The sequence below is a fragment of the Apis cerana genome, linkage group LG3 (genome assembly GCF_029169275.1).
Source record: "Apis cerana isolate GH-2021 linkage group LG3, AcerK_1.0, whole genome shotgun sequence".
NCBI lineage: Eukaryota > Metazoa > Arthropoda > Insecta > Hymenoptera > Apidae > Apis > Apis cerana.
The window spans coordinates 1,323,243-1,344,624 of NC_083854.1; the positions used below are offsets into that span (position 1 = coordinate 1,323,243).

General features: G+C 20.3%; 1 protein-coding gene across 9 annotated transcripts in view; it reads right to left on the reverse strand.

Moving 5' to 3' along the window:
• LOC107993574 (proto-oncogene tyrosine-protein kinase receptor Ret) overlaps positions 1-21,382 on the reverse strand; it is a 211,162-nt gene that overhangs the window by 19,183 nt on the left and 170,597 nt on the right. For all 9 annotated transcript variants that reach the window (XM_062073303.1, XM_062073302.1, XM_062073304.1 and 6 more), the window contains 7 exons: positions 18,542-18,760; positions 18,352-18,479; positions 16,814-16,949; positions 14,553-14,809; positions 10,170-10,341; positions 9,943-10,040; positions 742-1,022 (listed from right to left, as the gene is read on the reverse strand). In XM_062073303.1, coding sequence (XP_061929287.1) covers positions 742-1,022; positions 9,943-10,040; positions 10,170-10,341; positions 14,553-14,809; positions 16,814-16,949; positions 18,352-18,479; positions 18,542-18,760 — 1,291 coding nt within the window. The remainder of the gene's footprint in view (positions 1-741; positions 1,023-9,942; positions 10,041-10,169; positions 10,342-14,552; positions 14,810-16,813; positions 16,950-18,351; positions 18,480-18,541; positions 18,761-21,382) is intronic.

Here is a 21,382-nt window from a genome sequence, read left to right on the forward strand (position 1 = left end):
TATATATTCGATTATATGAGTAAATAATTAAATGATCTAATTAATGTTATTTTAATGTTTTTCTTGTATTTTTTATATTAATCAACTAGATCTATAATCGGGGTTAATTGATTATTATGAATATAATAAATTAAAAAAATTTGAATATAAAATTTAGATTATAAGAAAACACATAAAAATTTATTAGTTCCAAATGTTCATTTTTAATGTTTTTCATGATTTTAAATTACTTATATATATAAAAAAAATACAATAGATATAAACTTTAAAAGATTTATTTAATATTTATATTAATATAACTATATTGAAAACAAAATATTTATTTATAATCAATTTTTCGATAAAAACGGTAATAATTTTCCAACAATGTATAATCATGTTAAGAACTAATAATATACATATTAGCAGTTATTTTTTTCTACTACATATATTTTCAAATATGTACAGCACATATAGATACAATATTATATTATTATAGTAATAATTAATTAACTTATGCCTAATCAATTAGCCCCTAATTTAATTTTATCACAATTTCTATTCATCATTCATGCCATAATGAATATATTTATAAGATAAATTCTAAAAGTTTTTTGCAAATATTTCGAAAAATTGAGACCAATAACACATAGAGAAAAGTTGTTCAGAATAACTTTGATAATAATCAAAATCATTGAAATCAAAATGAATGTCCTTTTATAAATAATTAACAATTTATGACGAAAAGATTCTATAACTTACGATAAATTAGATGGTTCTGTTTTGAGCAGATCTTCATTAGCAACATAGATTATACCTCCTCTGTATGTGATAGCGAATGCGCTCGATCCATAAATGGTAAATGTTATTGAGGGATGCGGTTCGCTAGTTGGTTTGGTGATTCGGGTGTAACGTGATGCGATTCGAGCAACTTTCACATTTGAGGGATAAGAAAACGATTGCTGTTTGTTCGATGGTATTGGCGATAAGGTTGACGTAGTTGTTCGATGTTCCGGCCCATAGAAAGTTAGAGTGATGTTTAACTATTGAAACGGAATGTTGATCGTTAGATAGAGAATTTTTATACAAAATGCGTTCAAATATTGATATGAAAAAATTTATTGTATACTATTTATTGATTTATAAAGAAAATTTTTATATTTTGGATATTAGATTTGTAAAAATATAGAAATAAATTAATTTTTAATTTAATAAATTAATTGAGATATTCATATGTTTAATTTTATATCATTAATAACTTTGTTCCAAATACTATAAAACTCTCGTATAATATATAGAGGAATAGATTTATTTATTAGTATCTAAGATAAAATGGAATGCTTAATTTTAGATTGTGCTGAAAAAAAAAATGGATGACAAAAATAATATTCTATGCAAAAATTGTTATAGATCTTTGACTATAAGAAAATAAAATCTAATATTAAAATCTAATATTAAAAAAAATATTTAGCTATGAAAATATGATTTTTTGAAGATATTATTTTCATCAAAATGATAAATAAAACGAAACACTCACTTAAAATTATTAAAAATTATATAATTCTTATTTTTTTAAAACTATTATTTTACATAAAATAATTATCAAGATGAATAATAAATATATATATAATTAAAAATGTAACAAGTATATAATTAAGTATATAATTAAAAATGTTAAAATTGAAAAAAACTCAGACATTAAAAAAAAATAAATCTTTTAATTTTTCATGAATAAAAATCATAAATAAATATGTTATTTTCTTTTTATTAAAAATGTTAATTTTTAACTACTATTCTAATAATAAGAATAATTTTATAATTTAATAATAATAAAAATAAATAATGAACAATTAGCATATGATAATTATTATCTTATTTATTATAATTTAAACTAAATTTGTTCAAATAAATGATTGTGCATAAAAAAATTACAATCAATTAATTACAATATTAAATAATATCTGAAATTAATTTTTATAAAAAATCAGAATAATATTTATTATTATTCAATCTGTCTAATGATTTTAATGTTGATTATTTATTTTACTATTAGTATTTTATTAATGTTATTAGTGTTTAGTATTACTATTTTATTCTATATTATAACAAAAATGTTTTATTTTTCATTATGATTATGTGATTCTTTTGCTTTATCCTATATGCAAAAAATATTTTAAAAAAAGTTTTATATTTAGTCAGTTTGAGATAAAAAATTGGAAAAAATGTTAAGATATAGTGTAAGAAGCTTAATTATCATAATGGTTCTATAATATTTAGATTATTACATCATCACTATATCAAAACTTTTATATATTAAAACTTTTTTTTTTACACAATTTTGCATACTAATAAAAAAACGTCTTCACTATAATCAATTACAAAATGTTTCAATACTTCAATAATAAGTTTATATCATGCGCATTTTTTGTTTAACAGAAACGCTTTATATTATTTGCTTTTTCATTTATTTTCCTTCTTTATTTCTTTTAAGAACAATAAATTTTTATATTTTTTAATATGTTTAAATATGTTTTAATATGTTTGAAAATAATATTAATTATTATAATTATATATTAAATAAGAATTAATGTAATTTAAATTTCGAAAATAAAATCGAAACTTTTTTCGATAATTTTCTCATTTTTTGTAAATTTTGTCATTCATATTTATTTCAAAAATATATTTTTTTGAGCAATAGCTACATATTTTCTTTAAATTCATTTTATAACATTATATTGTAATATTATGATATTGTAAATTATTTTATTAATTGTTATAATTGTTTAATCCACACTGATTTTAAAATTCAAATTAGAGAAAAATATTATATATACAGAATACAATATAATATATATAAATACAATATATACAAAATATTATTCTATATATAAAATAGATTGTATATACATATAGATCATATATAGAATATTATTCTCATAAAATTAACTTAAAAAATATAAAGTATTATTAAATAGTTTAATAATTTATAAAAGCTATTTAAAATTATTTATCTTACAAAAATCGAAAATCGATAGAGCCTTCTATTTAATCCAATAATATTAGAATTATTACTTAAATTTTTTATTGTATATATTATTATTGTAAATAGTAATATTGATATTTTAAATATACAATTATAAATGATTATAAATTATATTTATAAAATAAATGAATATATAATGAACAAAAATGAATAAAGTTTATAAGTATAATACATAAAATAATAATAAAATAAAAAAAATTGTAAAAATTATAAAATAGAAATCTATAATTTACAACTTGTAACTTATAACTTATAACTAATTCCAATCAATAAGTAAATTTTAAAATGATAATTATATTAAATATCTTTTTTGTGTTTCTTTTTAATATTAAAAAAATTTTCAAGTAAAAATTGAAATTATGCGAATAATAATTTAACGTTAATAATTTTTTTACAAGTAGAATATGTATAGAAATCAATTTTATTTTTTTTAATGAAATTGCATTTACATTTTTTAATGCATTTATCTAATTTTTTGAATTGAATTTTTCGTCATAAATAATCTTGAGTGCTTGCGAATAGTTAGAATAATTTACGATTACTTGGCTACTATCTAAGTTTTGTAGGACATTATCATTTGTATAACATTAATCTTCAAGTATTTCAATAGCATTTTAACATTTTTCATTTAGTGGCTAAAAAAATGAATAAAGTTTGTCAATAATATCCATTCTCAATTATGCTTTTTTAATTATAGTTTAAAAATTTCATTATCGCAAGAAAATTGAACTTATAAAAACTCGAATATCGAAATTCAAAAAACATATAACGTTCATTTCAATTATTAATTGCCATAGTTTCAATAAACTAAATTTTTGCATTGTGACGAAATGAATTTTTATTAAATAATTTTTAATTAAATGAGAGCACGTATGTAAAAAGCAAAGTGCTCTAATTCTTTATGCGAAAGAACGTAAATAAATTTTATGATCCCGTGAAATTCTTCGCAAATTATGCTTAGTTTGCTATGCTAAGCGATATAACATTATTCGTTGTAAAATAAAAGTATTAAGTATCTTTTCAAAAAAAAAAAAGATATTAATCAATTTTTTAAAACTTATAAACATATGAAAAATAAAGAATATTTAAAATAGTATTTATTTATTTATTTATTTTTTAGATTTTAGATTGGCTTCTTATACAATAAATTTTACAATAATATTTAAATTACAATAAAACCTCAATTATTAGAAATAAAACATAATAGTTTGGATAATCAATTTGAGATCAAATATTCTTGATATCTAGCATCTAACTTAACCTATATCTTAATAATTGATTGATAATGAAATAACTATGTTTTTTTATTAAAGAAAGCTATTTGTTATTGATGAAACATAACATTTGAACAGATTAAAGTTTAATAATTTCAACACAATTTATAATTTCTGGTTTTTTCTATCTTATATTATAGATATTTAACTTGCCAATTTTATATTTATTATTATAGAAATAACGTAATTATAGTTATAATATAATTTCAAATTTTTTGCATAGTGATAAAACATTACGCTTTTACTGATATTTTGATATATATAAGCAGTACGAATATCACTAATAAAAAATGTAGACAAGACATTGTATAAACGATGAATAGTGATCAGAGAAAGTAAGAGAGAGAAAGAGAGAGAGAGAGAGAGAGAGAGAGAGAGAGAGAGAGAGAGAGAGAGGAAGAAAAAACAATTAAAATGAAAATACTATAATTCTTAAGATAAGATTCTCTTAAATTTTTATAATTAGACATATATGTAAATAGATTCTATATGTAAATAGTTCTAATAATTGAATATTCAATCGAAATTTTAATAATCAAATTTTCCATTAAAAAATATTCCAATCGATTATCAATCCTATTAATAGGCATTTCAATAAAGATTTAAAAAGATATAAAATATCTTTTAAATTAATAATTTTTATTGAAAACATGTTCATATATTTTTCATAAAGAATCATGTGTAGCATTGATTAATACATTAAAAATATATTAAAAAATATATTGGTTTTCAATGAATTTTATCTTATAGAAATTCATTTAATCAAAATTTGATTTCAATAAAAAATATTGATTTTATGAAAATTTGTGTGTATATCATAATAGATTACAATTTTTTTGTCTTTGAAATATTAATGAAATCTTTAAAATCTATAGTATTTTTTCAACTTTTGATACAATTTCATAGAAAAAAATTATAGACAAAAATTTTATATTATTTAATGAATTCTATTATTGTAGATACTCGATTTTTTATTTCGATTTAACTTTGCAATATGTAAGTGCACTTTTTAAATAGAATTTTTGGAACTATTTTTTGTGCATTAATTAATTTTTTTATTGATTTTCTCTTATTTATTCTAAAGAAAGTATTAAAATTATAAAGAACTCAATATTTTTAATATTCATACGAATACATTTTATGAATATCTATTTTTACATTTTTTATTATATTATTCATTTAATCAACATTCATAATTTGTACTATTTAAATAAAATATGCAACTTGCAATTACACTTATATGTATTTATATAAAAAAATGATACGATATAACAATATCATATAAAACTTATTGACAATGCAAAATTTTCTTCTACAATCTTCTCATCCTATGTAACACCCTTTACACTAAATTTACACAATATTTAAAAAAATTCCTAAAAATCATATATTTTTTAAATATGTTATATATAATATTTAACATTTAAACATTTTTCACGTAGTAAAATATGTTGATACTGCTAATACAATCACAACTCATCAAACAATTAGATGGCGAAGGTAATGAGAGTGTTAGCTGGGCGCGGTTTCGAGAAGTCAGTTTAAGTGAAAATTAATGGGAATCGTTTCGCATAGAGAAATTGCACGGCAGTCGTTGCGTGGTCGTATCTATTATCTTCAAACTGAACTTCCAATTTCTACGTTTTAATAATATATAGCATAAACGCCCACGAAAAATTTATCAAAAATTCGTTGAAACGGACATCATCTGTTCATCTCTTCCTGGACTATATATTTTTCATTCAACGACATGAATATACACCTGTATAGTCACGTTCGCAAAACACACTTCTACCTCGTTTGATTTATATAATAATAAAATAGATAAATCGAGCAAGGGAAAATATTTTCTCGTGTCATTCGTTGGAATCATGACTTTCTGAATTCGATAGAAAAGAGAATATATATGACAGAGAGAATAATTTTGTAAAAAATAATAATCAATAGACTACAAATTTTTGTACAGATATATATTTATAGATATTTTGTATATATTTTATATAAACTATGTTATATATTTTTTTCCTGTACGTTATTTTTATTTATGTATGATAATTAAGTGTGTATTAATTGTTATAATTTTTCTAATTAGAAATCATGATTACAATGTAATATAAAATAATTGAAAATTATGAAAATTCTGAATGACATATCTATAAATTGTCAAAAAATATCCCATTACGATACTTAAACAAATCAATATACAAATAGATATATGTTATATATTTTAGTATGTGCATACATAAAATGATTTTTTAGTCTATAAATTAATTTTTTAGATAAATAATAAATAATATTAATTATTGTTTAGTGTAAATAAAAATAATGGAATAAAAGATTAAAGTAATAAGAAAAATATTTTTAAAAAAATTATCTAAAATATAAAAAATATATTATATAATATAAATAAATTTTTTGAAAATTGAGAAGATGAATATCATGATGAATATCAAGTTTAATTTTTTAAGTGAAATCATGAAATTTTTAATCCATTAATCAATATAACAATTATTTTCTGCAAGTAATTCATATCGAAAAATTTTAGTTTTAGGAAATATTGCTCATCTTTGCAAAAAAAGTTTTTAATATCATTATTTAAAAAAAATTTCTTAAAAATGATAGCTATATTTTTTTCGTTAACTGGAAGTATATAATCCCTTAATATATCTCTATTTTTTATTAGAATGTTCCATTAAATGAATAATAAATGAAAGATTGAGAATTATAGTGGTGTAAATTCAATCGATAGGATCGGAGAATAAAATGGAATTATGCTGTATTTTATATTATTTTAAATTTTTTTATTTTTAGTTGATATAAATTAATATAAGTCAATATTCTAATTACAAATTAAATCAACCTATTCTTTTTTTAAATATTAATTTCATTTATAATATAATTTAATTTAATAAATATGAATTTCTCAAAATAATTTCAAAATAATTAAAATAAATAATAATTAATATGATACATATTATTTATATTTATATATTATATATTTATTTATATATTATATATTATTATATTACATATTTAGATATAATACTTAAGCAAATATTATTTTTATGAATATATTAAAATTAACCAATTTAATTCATATTTTTTTTAAAGGATTTCATATCAGTAAGATTGATTTAAATCAAATTTTTTTAAATAAATAAATAAAAATAAATATTTTTATTTCTTGCAGTGATATAGGATTTTATAAATAAATTTTTCTTTGAAATAATATATATATATATAATAGATATGATTATATTTCAAATATAATATATTTTAAAAGATACCAATTCATATTCACTGCTACTACTACTTCATTACTATTAAACCAAATAAATATTAAAATAAAAAAATAAAATTTCAAATAATAATATTTCAAAGAAACAGTTTCTAATTTTTTTATGATATAATATTTTTATGATTTGTAATAGTATCAAAGTGATACTATTATGCGTAATAAAATATATAATAATGTTAATATAAATAAAGTTGATTCATATATATAAACTAAATAATAATAATATATAATAATATATAATACTAATATATAATAATACTAAATAATAATAATAAATATAAAATTTTTAATTTTTGTATTAAAATTTTATTTTTGATAATGTTTTATTTTCGATAAATAATAAATAATAATAAATATTATCTATAATTTAAATATTAAATAAAGATCTTCAAAATATAAAAAAATTTTTGGAAAAATTTAATTTGATCGAAATTGCGAAGAAAATAATAAAAATTGCTTTTTATTATTTTTTCATTTAAGTCTATTTGATAAAAAAATTAAATAAAATGTTTTTATAATTTATCATTTATATGCAAATTTCATTGATTGATACAGAAACAGCAACAAGCATTGTAAAATATAAAAATCTATTTATAGATTTTAAAATGTAATTGAATAATTTCTATAAAAGATTATAATAATATGATGCTAATAATATGATGTATATTTGATGCTGATCAGGCATTATACTGTTAGATAAGAATATGCTTTTAGAGTTCTGCTTTTTTAAAAATATTTCTGAAATATCAAAATATTTAGACTTACGATAATTATTATAGTACATAATACAAATTAAAAAAATATTCATCAATACTTGATGAAATTTGATTCATTTTTTGAACAAAATTATGGTTAAAAAATTTTTATTAAATTTTTTCAAAAGCATTTTTGTGATAAAAAAGAAAGAAAATATGTATTATTGATCGATTTCAAATTTTGTATTTCATGTATTTCAGATATTTCATGCATAATGTCATGTTATATTTATACAAAAAATATAAAATGAAGTGTAGAAGCAAAATTCATTCGTGAATTTTAATAATAAATAATAGTTGTTTTCTATGATACTATTTAAGAAATACTAAAAATTGAATTTTTAATCAAAAAATTTTTTAAGATGCTATAAATCGCTTAAAAATTATTTTTATTGATTTTATAAATTCTTGTTCAATAATTTACAGTAATTTATTTTTCAACAAATTATGTTTTTCATTACATAAAAATAATTTTCAATGAAAAAATTTGAGTTAGAGATTTGGAATAGATAAAAGAAAATTATTATTTCACAAAAATTCTTAATTTGCTTATAATTATAATTTATTATAAATTATGAATATCATTTTATATATTCACTTTGAAAAAAATATTAATAAATTTATAATAAAAATACAAGTTTAATAAAAGGTATATTATATTATTATAATAAAGATAAAAATTAAAAAGTTAAAAAATATGTTTAAAAATACGTTTAAGAAAACGGAAAATAATAAAAATTTTAAAGTTTTATTTTATTTATCAAAATTAAAATTACTTATAACTGAAAAATTAAATCTTTGATGACAAAAAATAAAGATAAAATTAAATGAATTGAAGATTTCATTGAAAAATATATTTCAAATATGTTTTGATAATTGAGAAAAATGCTGACATAAATGTTATTATATTTATATATATATATATATGCAATAGAAACTACATTAATGAAAATCGTATCAATATTGATAAATAAATAATTATGTTTCGAAATAAATATAAATTTATTATTATAAATATAAAGGAATAAAAAATTTTTTGATCAAACCTTGTATTTCTTTGATAATATATATCTTGAATATCTTCGACATGTACAGCAGAAAATATGAGGAAATCGAAAAATGCAATTTCTCTTTCGGAAATTAAAGATAACTATATTTTTAATCGATGTGTTATTTTAATGGAAAGTAATTTAAAATGATATTTTTAATATGAAAAATACAAAAAATATTTAAAAATACATAATATCTCAAGGCAAATTATTTATAATGACTGTAAAAAAAAGATAATTGGAAAATAAATTAAAAAAATAGATATAATATAATTTTTAAAATATTAATAAAATGAATTTATGAAATACAGAAAAGATATGAATAAAAAATTAAAATAATAAATTTAAAAAAAAATTAAAAATTTCGAAATGTGATGATATCATTCTCAGATGCATTTCTTTTTAAAAAATAGTATTTTTAATTTCAATTCTTTAAATATGACATACATATTAAATTTCTAATTTATTTTAATATAATTTATTCATGAAAAATTTATATCATGATTATTTTTCGCAAAATCAGCAATTAAAATTAAAGTCTCACCGTGTTTTCCCCATATCCTGGAATGAGAGATTCGTCTTTTACTTGAAGAATGACCCGATAAGGAGACTTTGGTAAGAGAGTGGTTTTTGCGGAAATTCCTGTAACAGACAAGAATCAATATTTTGGATGTTAGTTGGAAAATTGGTTCACGTCGAGATTTTATTATCGCGTGTGAGAGAAGGAGAGAAAGGAAAAGAGAATGAGAAAAAGATAAAATTGGAACTTACTTGTAAATATAGCGGTGTAAGGTACTCCTTTCGAAGCTTCGATTGGCAACGTATTATAAGTGAAGTTCAAAGCATCATTATTATCACCGAGAATGCAAATAGTGTATCTATTGCTGCTTTCCATATCCGCGTCCTTTAGTATTAGTTTGTTGTCGTCTACTAATTTATCACCCTGTCAATTGATGAATGAATAGTTTAAATTATAGCATACATATATATATATATATATATATATATATATATATATATATATATATATATACACAAACAATAAAATATCGTTTAATCGTATTGAATTGTACAACGAATTGATGATCAGCCTCAAATACGTATTCTATATACGCGGATATTTATGACTTTGATAATTATATAGAAAAGAGGTTACTTCATTGATTTCGATGAAATTGAAATATATTAACAGAGACAATATTTTGAACAATTTGTGCAATATATTATATATATATATATATTGCATTATTGGAATATTCATAAAAATGTTTATAATATTATATAATATATTCACATATTACTCATCTTTTGCAAATGGCAAAATATTTAAATATCCTTTTTTTATATATAATAAATATTGAATAATATGATACTTGAATTACATGAAAATTCATCAACTTTTGAATGAAATATTTCAATTATACGATTTTTAAAGTTTTCTTTTTAATAATTAAAAAGAATTATTTTTCGAATTTGACTTTTTGATTTGATTTTGTTCTTTCATGTTTTTTATCAGTTCATAAGAGTTTTTATGAGAGAATTATATTGTAAAAACACATTTAAAAGGAGTTTACTGTTATAGACTAATTTCATAATACATTTGGCAAAAAATGTTAACAATGTACAAATTAAAAAATTATCAGCAGAAATAGAATGAAATTTGTTTAATTATTTTCAATAATCATCACATTTATATGATTTATTATATAAACAATAAAGCATATAATGAATATATATATATGTATAATAATATAAATATATAAATATACAAAATCAATCAATTGTATTTAGTTGAAAATTACTTGTATATCGATTAAAAATCCTAAAAGTTTTAAATCGTAAAAATAGCACAAAATTTTGAAATTTAATTTCAAAATTTCTAGTGATTTATTTCTAAAAAGAATCTTTTTTGAGTAGAAATTACAATCAGATAGAAGTTTTCATACATTTTATGAATTATCATACTAATAAATTATCAAAGCTAATAATAATTTATATGAAATATTTTAAATAATGTTTTATGAAACATTATTATTATTTAGACTATATTTATATGAAATTTTTTTTTTAAATAAATTGTTCTACGCATAACTTAATCATAAATATAATGCATAATATATTATATTCTACATATATAAATTTTTATCAAAATCAGATTTAAGATAAATTTTTATAAAATAACATATGAAGACTTTTGTAACTGACTGTAAATAATCGACTTCAGTTTTTTCAATCGATCTTCATTATTCAAATAAATGAGAAGAAATAATGGGAATGCTGGATTTTTATTATCAAAACTTCCAGATTATCTCTCTTGAACTGCCTTGTTCTCTAATTTGTTCAATCGAATCGTGAAAATCGAAGTTTCGCGCATTCACGATTGCAATATGCAGACATGGATATACTGGATGTTTCGTTTATTTGGATTTGCTTAAATATTTCATAAGAGATTAAAATTATCAAAAAGAAATGTTTTAATAAAAATTAATTGATTATATTATATAAATAATTTTTTTGAAGATTGAATGTTTAGAGATTTTAATTTTATTTTTTTAAATGAAATCATATAATTTTGAATATATTTATCTATTTATTTTTTTATTTTTGCTATAAAAATATATTAATTTATTATTGATTTATAAAATATTTCAATTTAAATTATGATTTCGTAGATAACATAAAGATAATTTCTTATGTTTATTTCAATAGATAAATATATACAATCAATCAAAATTATTCATATATCTTATACAAATTCAACTTATATAAGTTATATAAAATAATTTTGTTTTTTATGAAATATTGTGTTATATATGGAGAAATTTTTTTTAATAAATCATGTATCAAATTAATTTTCATTTTTTAATATTATTAATAGTACGAAATAAAAAAAAATTTTAAACTATAAAACATTCAAATTTGCTATACTTGTCATAATGCTGTTCGTCATGTATATTTTCAGAGGAAATTGTATATAAAATATAAAATGATAAAATTGAAAATTGAATTTGAAAATTGATTTCATGCGAGATCTTTTTTTTTTAAATTGTTTTACAATCCATTAGAAAATTCTCATTAAAATCAAATTTTTTAAAATACATAAATTTCCTGGTAAAGTATGAATACTTTTATATTTATATTTATAACTAATAATATTTTTTAGATGCGTATTAGATTTTGCATTATGTTCTGTTTAACGTAAAAATGGCAAACAGCAATAAAGTAAATATGTATCTTTCATTTCTAGTGAAAATTTTTTAATCATATTTCTTATAAATATAATTTCTTGACAAATTGTTTAAATACAAGAGATGTGGTACGAAAAGGATTTTTTATTTTGAATAAAATATAAAAAAAATCTAAATCAAAATCAAAATCTAAAACATCTAAAAAAAAATCAAAATCTAAAATCATTCTACTTCTAATTGATAACATTATTTATTACATTATTTATAAAAAATCAATCCGATTATAATTATAATATTATTAAAAAATTTTCTTTATTAACAAATCTTCTTCTATTCACATTTTTTTTCGTTTTTTAAAAATATAAAAAATAATAATAATAAATAAAATTAATAATAAAGAAATATGCTAATAATTATATACAATTACAAATTACAATTACAAATTACAGAAAATTAGAAAACAAATTTTTTTTATTCTATATTTCATTTAGGTTTAGATAGAAAAATATTGTCTTTAGATGATTTGCAGTAATTACTCAAATAAATTTATTTCATTACAATTACATTATTTAATTCATTTTTTTTCAACTAAAGAATTGTTACAGATTTGCATTTTCAAATTTTTATTTATTGATGGTCTGAGTATTTATACAGTTTTAAAATTAACGAAATTATCACTATGATTAACAGTTAAATAAATATAGCCTGAATTCAAGATATCTTAATCTAAATCCAAAGTTTCTGCACAAAAATATTTATAACATTGGATTCTCCTTTTCATATTTAAAAATTTCATATTTATATATGGAATACATAAATTATATAAGACATTATAATGCATTATAAAGTCCATTATCTTGTAAAATAAAACCGCAAAATTTGTTAGAAAATATTATACATGCAACAAAACAAATTTTAATATCAAAACATCTCATAATATCGCATTATTAATGAATACAACTATCTTTATTTATTTAATCGCGTGCAATTGCATTGTACAACAACAATAATACAATATTAATGATTATTAGTAATAACAAATAATACGATAGTCAAAATATTAGTAAAACTTATAACATGATATTCTATTATATGACATTAAAATATGAAATATGTTATATATCGTTTATAAGAAAATCATAAGCAAAACTATTGTCTTATTATCTAATATTTCTATTTCTCTAATTGATCGAAACAGTCGTATCTACAATCCAATCCTCTGACAAAGAAAACAAATAAATATCGAGTGTGATTGAAACAGAACGATGCGGTAACGATGACATCAAAGCATCGGTTAAACTCATTTAAACAGAGTGTTAAATTATTGATAAAATGTATCTTCATAGTTTACGAGAATCTTATTATATAAACACGCTAGTGCGCTCAAGCAAAGCAAACGGAAATCCCTTATTTCCTTTCTGCCATTTCGTTATCCATCTTATCGAATAACGAATAATATATGTAATATATGTATTCATAATATCGTATACATACATATAAAAGATGTTATTATCCTTCCTTTTTCTTACTATTCTTACAAAACCGATCATCTTTCATAAAATGAAGGCCCATTTTTTGTTTTTTTCGATAAATATTTAGTCCTGAAATATTCGAGCATATCCAGTTAAACGAAACACCCTGTAGAAGAATGTTGGGAAATGTATGATAGGCGGCGAAAGTAAAAAAGAGATCCGAGCTTAATCAAGATGAGCCCCCGAAGGGTTTTCCTTCGTCCATCCTGTTCCTGTTCTTCGGAATAGTATCCGTCGTGTTCGTCGTTTCCGCATCTTTTCACGGCAGCCGTTAGAAACAATGCCTCGCGATCATGGAACAATGCGCCACTGATTAAGTCCGATTCTTAAGCTCTCGCTCATGGAGGGGCGAGTTTAGTCGAGATTTGTTCAACTAACGCTTCCGTTAACGAGATTTGCGTTACTATTAGACGATTCATCGCGCCTTCACTCACCGTGGTGAATTCTTGGAGCGTTATAGCGATGGAATCATTTCCCTGAGCCATCGGTGGATTGTCGTCTTGATCCAAAATATCAATGTGCAAAGTATTAATGGGCGCGTATTGTATACCAGTGATTCCCTCCCAAACGACGCATTGAACTTGAAGGACGACACGGGGACCTGGTCCTTCAGGTGCTGGGCCCAATGAATCTCTATCCAGTAATGCGTTAGAGAATAACGTGTTCTTCGTCACGTGAAAATATTCTGTACCTAAAAGAATTCGTGTGTTCGTGGTTCTCCATGAATTATCTGATAGTTCTTTAACAATTTTAAAAATAATTGTTCATGCATGTTCCATAGATTTATTTTTTCATTCGAATGAGAGGATATCAAAGAGTAATTTATAGGTAGATTTTTAAACATTTTAAATTTTTAAACATTTTAGATTATAATGAATTTAAATATCTAATATTTTGGATGTATCGTAGATATACAATATTTATAGTTTGAAGTATAAAAATTATTTTTAATTTGCATTTTATATAAAGTGAATATTCAATATAATTAGTAAATATTTTTATTATAGTTTTTATTGTGTATAATAAATATAAAATATATATATATATATATATGTTATATTTAAGTTCGTTTATATTTTTTTATAAAATATAAAAATATTAAGTAACTGATATTTTTATAAAATTTATCTATCTAATTATGTATTTTCCACTTTATTTTATGATATTTTATCTTTTAAATAATTGAAATACGAAATTATTGAAAATATAGTTGAAAATATGTAAATATTTTTATTGAAAATATGTAATTGTTTCTAAATCAATGGTTTTGTTAAAAACATTTTAATAACTTTTTTTATACATAGAAGTACTAAATATATTATTTCTTATTTTTGAGATTTCCTTTGTTTCATGAATCAAATTAAAAATCTAATCTCATCATAATTATTGCATATTGTTTAAAAATTATTATATAATATTATCTTATTTATCTATTATTTTAAATTTGAAAGTATCAAATTTAATATCAATATTTTTATAATATCAGTATTTTGCATATCTTGAAAATTGAAATCGAATATATGTAAAAAGCAGTTATTCAAAATATTCACAAAACAATATGCAATGATATATTTCAAAATCTTACATCGATGCATTTTATTCTCAATAATTACTTTTAAATATTTCTTTATTATAAAGCTCTTTGTTTTTTATAAGTTTTTTAAAAAATTCAATGTATGATACATATATATATTTCTTTGATTTTTGCAACATTTTTCATTGAAAGAATTTTATAATTTACAAAATAAATAAAAATCAAATGAAATCAAAATCTATGAAAATGATAAGTAAAAATATCTCTTTATCGCATCAATGAAAATCTATAGATAAATGTTTTTCTCAGTGAAAAAAAATTTATTTTAATTGAATCTGAAGTTTTTATTTTTCACTTACTTTTCCATTATTAATTATATTATTAATTAAATTTATAATAAAATATTCCTTTATAATTCCATCAACCAGATAATAAAATCTTTTTTAATGCAAATGAACTTATATAATTTAATATTTTTGTTATGAATTAAAATGAATTATTCAAATATCTTTTTATATAGAAGAACTAAGAGAAAATTAAATTGAGCTTTATTAATGCTATAACTATAACTATCAAGATCTTTTAAGTTTCACTAACAATAGCGACAATGATCCCAATTCTTCTCTTTATTGAATTCAAAGTTTTAACCGATTAATGGAAAGTTCTTTGTTCTTTCTGATATTTTACATTTTTCTATAAAGTAAAAAAAAAAAAAAAAAATAGATATTTACAAAAAAATATTATTGTTCGATTTCGATGATTTTTTTAACATAGATCATTACTCTGAGTAATGATTTTGAAATCTTATGAAAGTCATTTTTATAATATTTTTACATATATCTTGATAATATAATAAAGAAGTTATCGAGATCAGAAAATAATATTTTTTTTTATAAATAATTATCTAAAAAAGTCAAATTTATTAATTTAACTCACTATTTCAGTCTATGTTTAAATATTTTAAATATTAGAAAAATAAATTTAATCATTTAATTGATATTAAAAAATTGTAGCTAAAAAATTTTTGTATTTATTTTTTTTAATTTTTTTTTAATTTTTAAATTATTTATAATGCATATGCAAAATATAAATTCACTTTAAAATATATTCTAAGACTTCTTCGATTATGAAGAAAAAGTCAAAGTTGAGTATAACACTTGCCGTTTAATAGTTTGTAATCAGTGACATGAAAATTCGGGCAAATATTTGTATAAAATCCAGGTCCAAATGTGCCGATCATCGCGATTGGTTGATTTTCGTAAATTTTATATCTTGACGTATTCCAAAAACACATGTCCTGTATATAAATGAAATTCCATCAACTTTTTGATAAGGTGTGTACAATATCGTCCAAAAGTATCCGAATACAAGATTATTTTTATCAAAAAATATTATAATTTTAAAATTATATATTGGAATAGAATAATTTTGTTTATAACATAATAGAATATTAATTATAATAAATTATTATAAAAAATTAATTTGTAAATATTTGATAATAACGAAGAAAATTTTTTGTTTGAAAAATTATATTTTTTTAATTACTTAATTTATTAATTATAAATTTGTAATATAATAATATAATATAATATTAATAAAAAATAATATTAATAAAATTATAATAGCAATTATCGGATGAAAAGATTTTTTTAAATAAAAATGATAAAATTTTATTTTTTTCATATTGCTAAAACATTGACCATTTTGAAATGAATTAATTGTTTTTAAAAACATTATTTCGTTGATTTCAAATTATAGTTACTAATAAATATAAAATAGTTATTAATAAATATTAATACTATTAATTAATTGTTCTCTTTATATTTGTTTTTTTATATAGTTCTTTAATAAAACGTTACTTGATCTATATATAATAAGACATGCTTTTTTATTTAGATCTATAGAATATATTGATAGAATTTAACATTTAAAAATGGAAACATAAAAATGGAATATCTTATAAATACAAAATTACGATAAAATATAATAATAAATTATTTTAATATGGATAATTTTTAATTAATGGTAAATTTTATAAGAAATAATTTTAATCTTTTTAATTAATCTTTTTAATCATTTTTAATTTATATGAAATTTAAAATTTAAATAGATAGTATAGTAAAATTTTAATAATCCAGCTGATAATTCTATATAAATACATAATTTCTTATACTCTAATGATATCTATGATTTTTATTTTCCTATAGATAAGAAATTTATATTATTTAAATATTTGTATTAATTTTTATATATCATATATACATATCTTATTTTTTTTTAAACTATATTATATTAACCATAATTTTTGTATTGTTATTTATATTATTTTCTCCTTTTTCCTTTTTCTATTTTTATTATTATATTATTATATATTACTATATTTTTTTATTATATTTTATTATTATTTATATTTTATTATATTATTATTATTATTATATTATATATATTATTATATTATTCCTTTTATCAATATTATTTTCCTATTTTTTTTGTTCATCATTCTTACTTTTTTATCGTATTAAAAATATAATCCATTTACATTTTTCATATTTGATAATCCAATGTTTTCAAATAAATCAAACAAATCAAACAAAATAATTGTTCTCTACTGTACTAATTCTATTGTACTATTATTCAAATTGATCAAAATGTTCGGATACTTATGAACGATAGTGCAGATGGAAATTCAACGAATTTACCTGAACGTAATCTGTGCAATTAATATGCATTCCATTAACACGCGATGGTTTCACCTTGATTTCCAATACGGCCTCGTTGCTGCCATTTTCTCTCGCCAGTACCACGATCGTATGATTTTCAGATGTGTCTTTACAAGTATCGAAACATCATAACACCATAATATACCTGTTCACAGCATAATTTACTTACCTTCTTTCGAAAGATCGTGCAATAATAGGGTGTTCGTTTCGGTATCTATCGAAGCAATTTGTTCGTGGGGAACTTTGATGCGATACTTTGCGTGACTTGGTTCGGAGTCGTTTCGAAGAGTCTTCAACTCGAGCAATTTCAAGTTCCACGAAAATTCCCCTCCGTTTCGCGAAAGATATGGTATCCTTACGGTCAAATTCGACTGCGGAAAGTAGAGCTCTGAAAATAGGAAGCATAGCGTGTCTAGTGATTATATTTGAAAGAAATTTGTGCAGATTTATACGGGTAGTAGTGGAATAGGTATTCAAATAAAGTAAATATTCTTAAGATATATTTTCATATAGAAAATTAATCTCCGCTTGTTTCTATTATTCTTTCCCAAGATAAAACTTTTTTCTTTTAAATTTTCAAAAGAAACTTTTTAAGAAAATTAACAGAAAGAATTTATAATTATATATTTTCATTTTTTCTTTTGATTTTTTTTTTGAAGTTATATTAAGTGCTAATTTGTTTTTTTATAAATATTTAGAGAAAATAAGAAAAAAAAATAATTTTAATGTTTAGGGATACGTATATAGTAGATATTCTCTAATGTAAATAAGTTTCTATTTCCATTTTTTAAAAGATAAAATGCAATACGAATAAGTGATTTACAATTATTTTTATTTACAATAATAAGATAAATACAAAAAATACAAATACATCTGAGAATAAAATTTTCAAAAATCGAAAGTTATTTTTCACTAAAGAATATTGAATTGATAATTTCATAATTTATTAATATTTAATATATAATTGATTATTTCATAATTTTTATTCTTAATATAATATCTATTATATACAAAATAATCTAATAGTAACTCTCAAAGATTTTATACTCAAATATAATCATATTTTCACGCCAATCTTGTATACTTTTTATTTCTATAATTAGTTTTTTTTTTAATAGATTTCTCTTCCTCATTTTTTGAGATTGATAGGTAGTTATTAAACAGTTATTATTATATATCAGATTTAATTATAAGGGTCTTGATATATAAGATTTAATTATAATCGAGACATAAAAATTAATAAATAAATTTTATAAAGAAAAGTATTTTTTTCATTGATTATTCAATCTAGATTTATCTTAGCTGTTTGTTTCTAATTTTTACTGTATTTCTGCACATTTTTTTGAATTTTACGGACTTAAAAATATATATGCATATATAGTGCGTCATATAAATCGATGGAATTAATTAATTATTTATAAATTTTTGTTTTTAAATTAAACATTTACAATTTATCCTAAAATAAAATCAACTTAGTTATATACCGTGTGTTGTTGGTTTTTTTTTTACTTTCTCATGTATTTTATCAACATTTATTAATTTCTATCTTTTTATACGCCATCTCGTATACTATGATTTTTTTTCGTTCTTGGAATTTTATAAATTTTGTTAAAAAGATATATTGAACAATGCAATATTATTTAAATCGGTGCGATTATTTGATCATATGTAAATCTTTTTACTTTTCAAATTATATTCATCTTCCATATCACAACAATGAAACTATTTCTAGAGAGAAACGAATAAAATAAACACAACGACTATACCACATAAGAACTACTGATTCTCGTTCGATCACCAAAGTCAAGCTATGTCGGGCACGGTTAGTATTTATTAGATAGCGGATGATTGCCGCTTGGGAACACCGTATGTTGTTGGTTTTTTTTTCTAATGTATTTTATAATACATTAATTTTATAATATTTATTAATTTCTATTACTTCATATATTGTGAATTTTTTTTTATTCTTTGAATTTTATAAATTTCGTTAAAAACATATATTGCATAACATGATATTGTTTGAATCGGTAATTATTTGATTATTTGTAAATTTTATTGTTTTTTAAATCACTTTTGTGTTTTATATCATAGCAATAAAATTTTTATTTTAAATTTATTTCATTAAATTATTTAACATTTATAAAATTTAATAATTTCATATACAATTTCTTTTCTTCTATGTTCTAAAATATTTAAAATATTATTTTCCTGTGTCACTTTTATTCTTAATTTACGTAATAAAATTAAAAATTCAACCTTGCAACAGTCTTTAACCTATATTTCTCTTATCCTTTCACTTATTTTCCTCTCAAAGAGAAGATTTTTGGTTAAAATTATTTCATAGAAAAGGTGATCGCAAATATAATGTTTTCGATCGCGAGACGAAAATAAACGTTTCGTCTCGATATTGTAAAGTTCAACGGTGAGGGTTCGCGTACAGTCAACTTCGTGGAAACAACTTGTGTCAAGGTGAGCGTTTAATCGATACACGGCAGGTAGTTAAAGTCCTGCCCGCCGATTGTGCGCGTACTCCTTTTGGAGTTAAGATCATGATCAAGATTCGACGACTGTCGCGAAATAAATCTTGAAAAGAGGGAAAATCATCATTCGTGGAATGATTCATAATCCAACATTATCCGACGTCTGCCGTTTCTTTGTTGATAAATTGATTGATCGTTGAGTGATTGATCGTTTATCTGTCATTTCATTTCTCTGTCCGCTGAAAATAGTATAGAGACTGTAGAGAATAGATATAGAAGTGGACATAGAATTGTATAGAGTGGATGAAAATTTTCATGTTAAGCATGTAGGAATTTTTAGACATAGGATTTTCAGAGTATCTCGATAATTTTACGTCGTAGAAGGATGCGTATTTATTTCATAGAAGGGATAGGGAAAGAAGATATTTCGGTAGGGAAAGCCCTTGGTTATGGAGAGAGTGAAAATACGCTGATATATGACTGAAGGGAAAGAGAGAGTATACTAGAATTAAAAAGTGCTAACAAGTAAT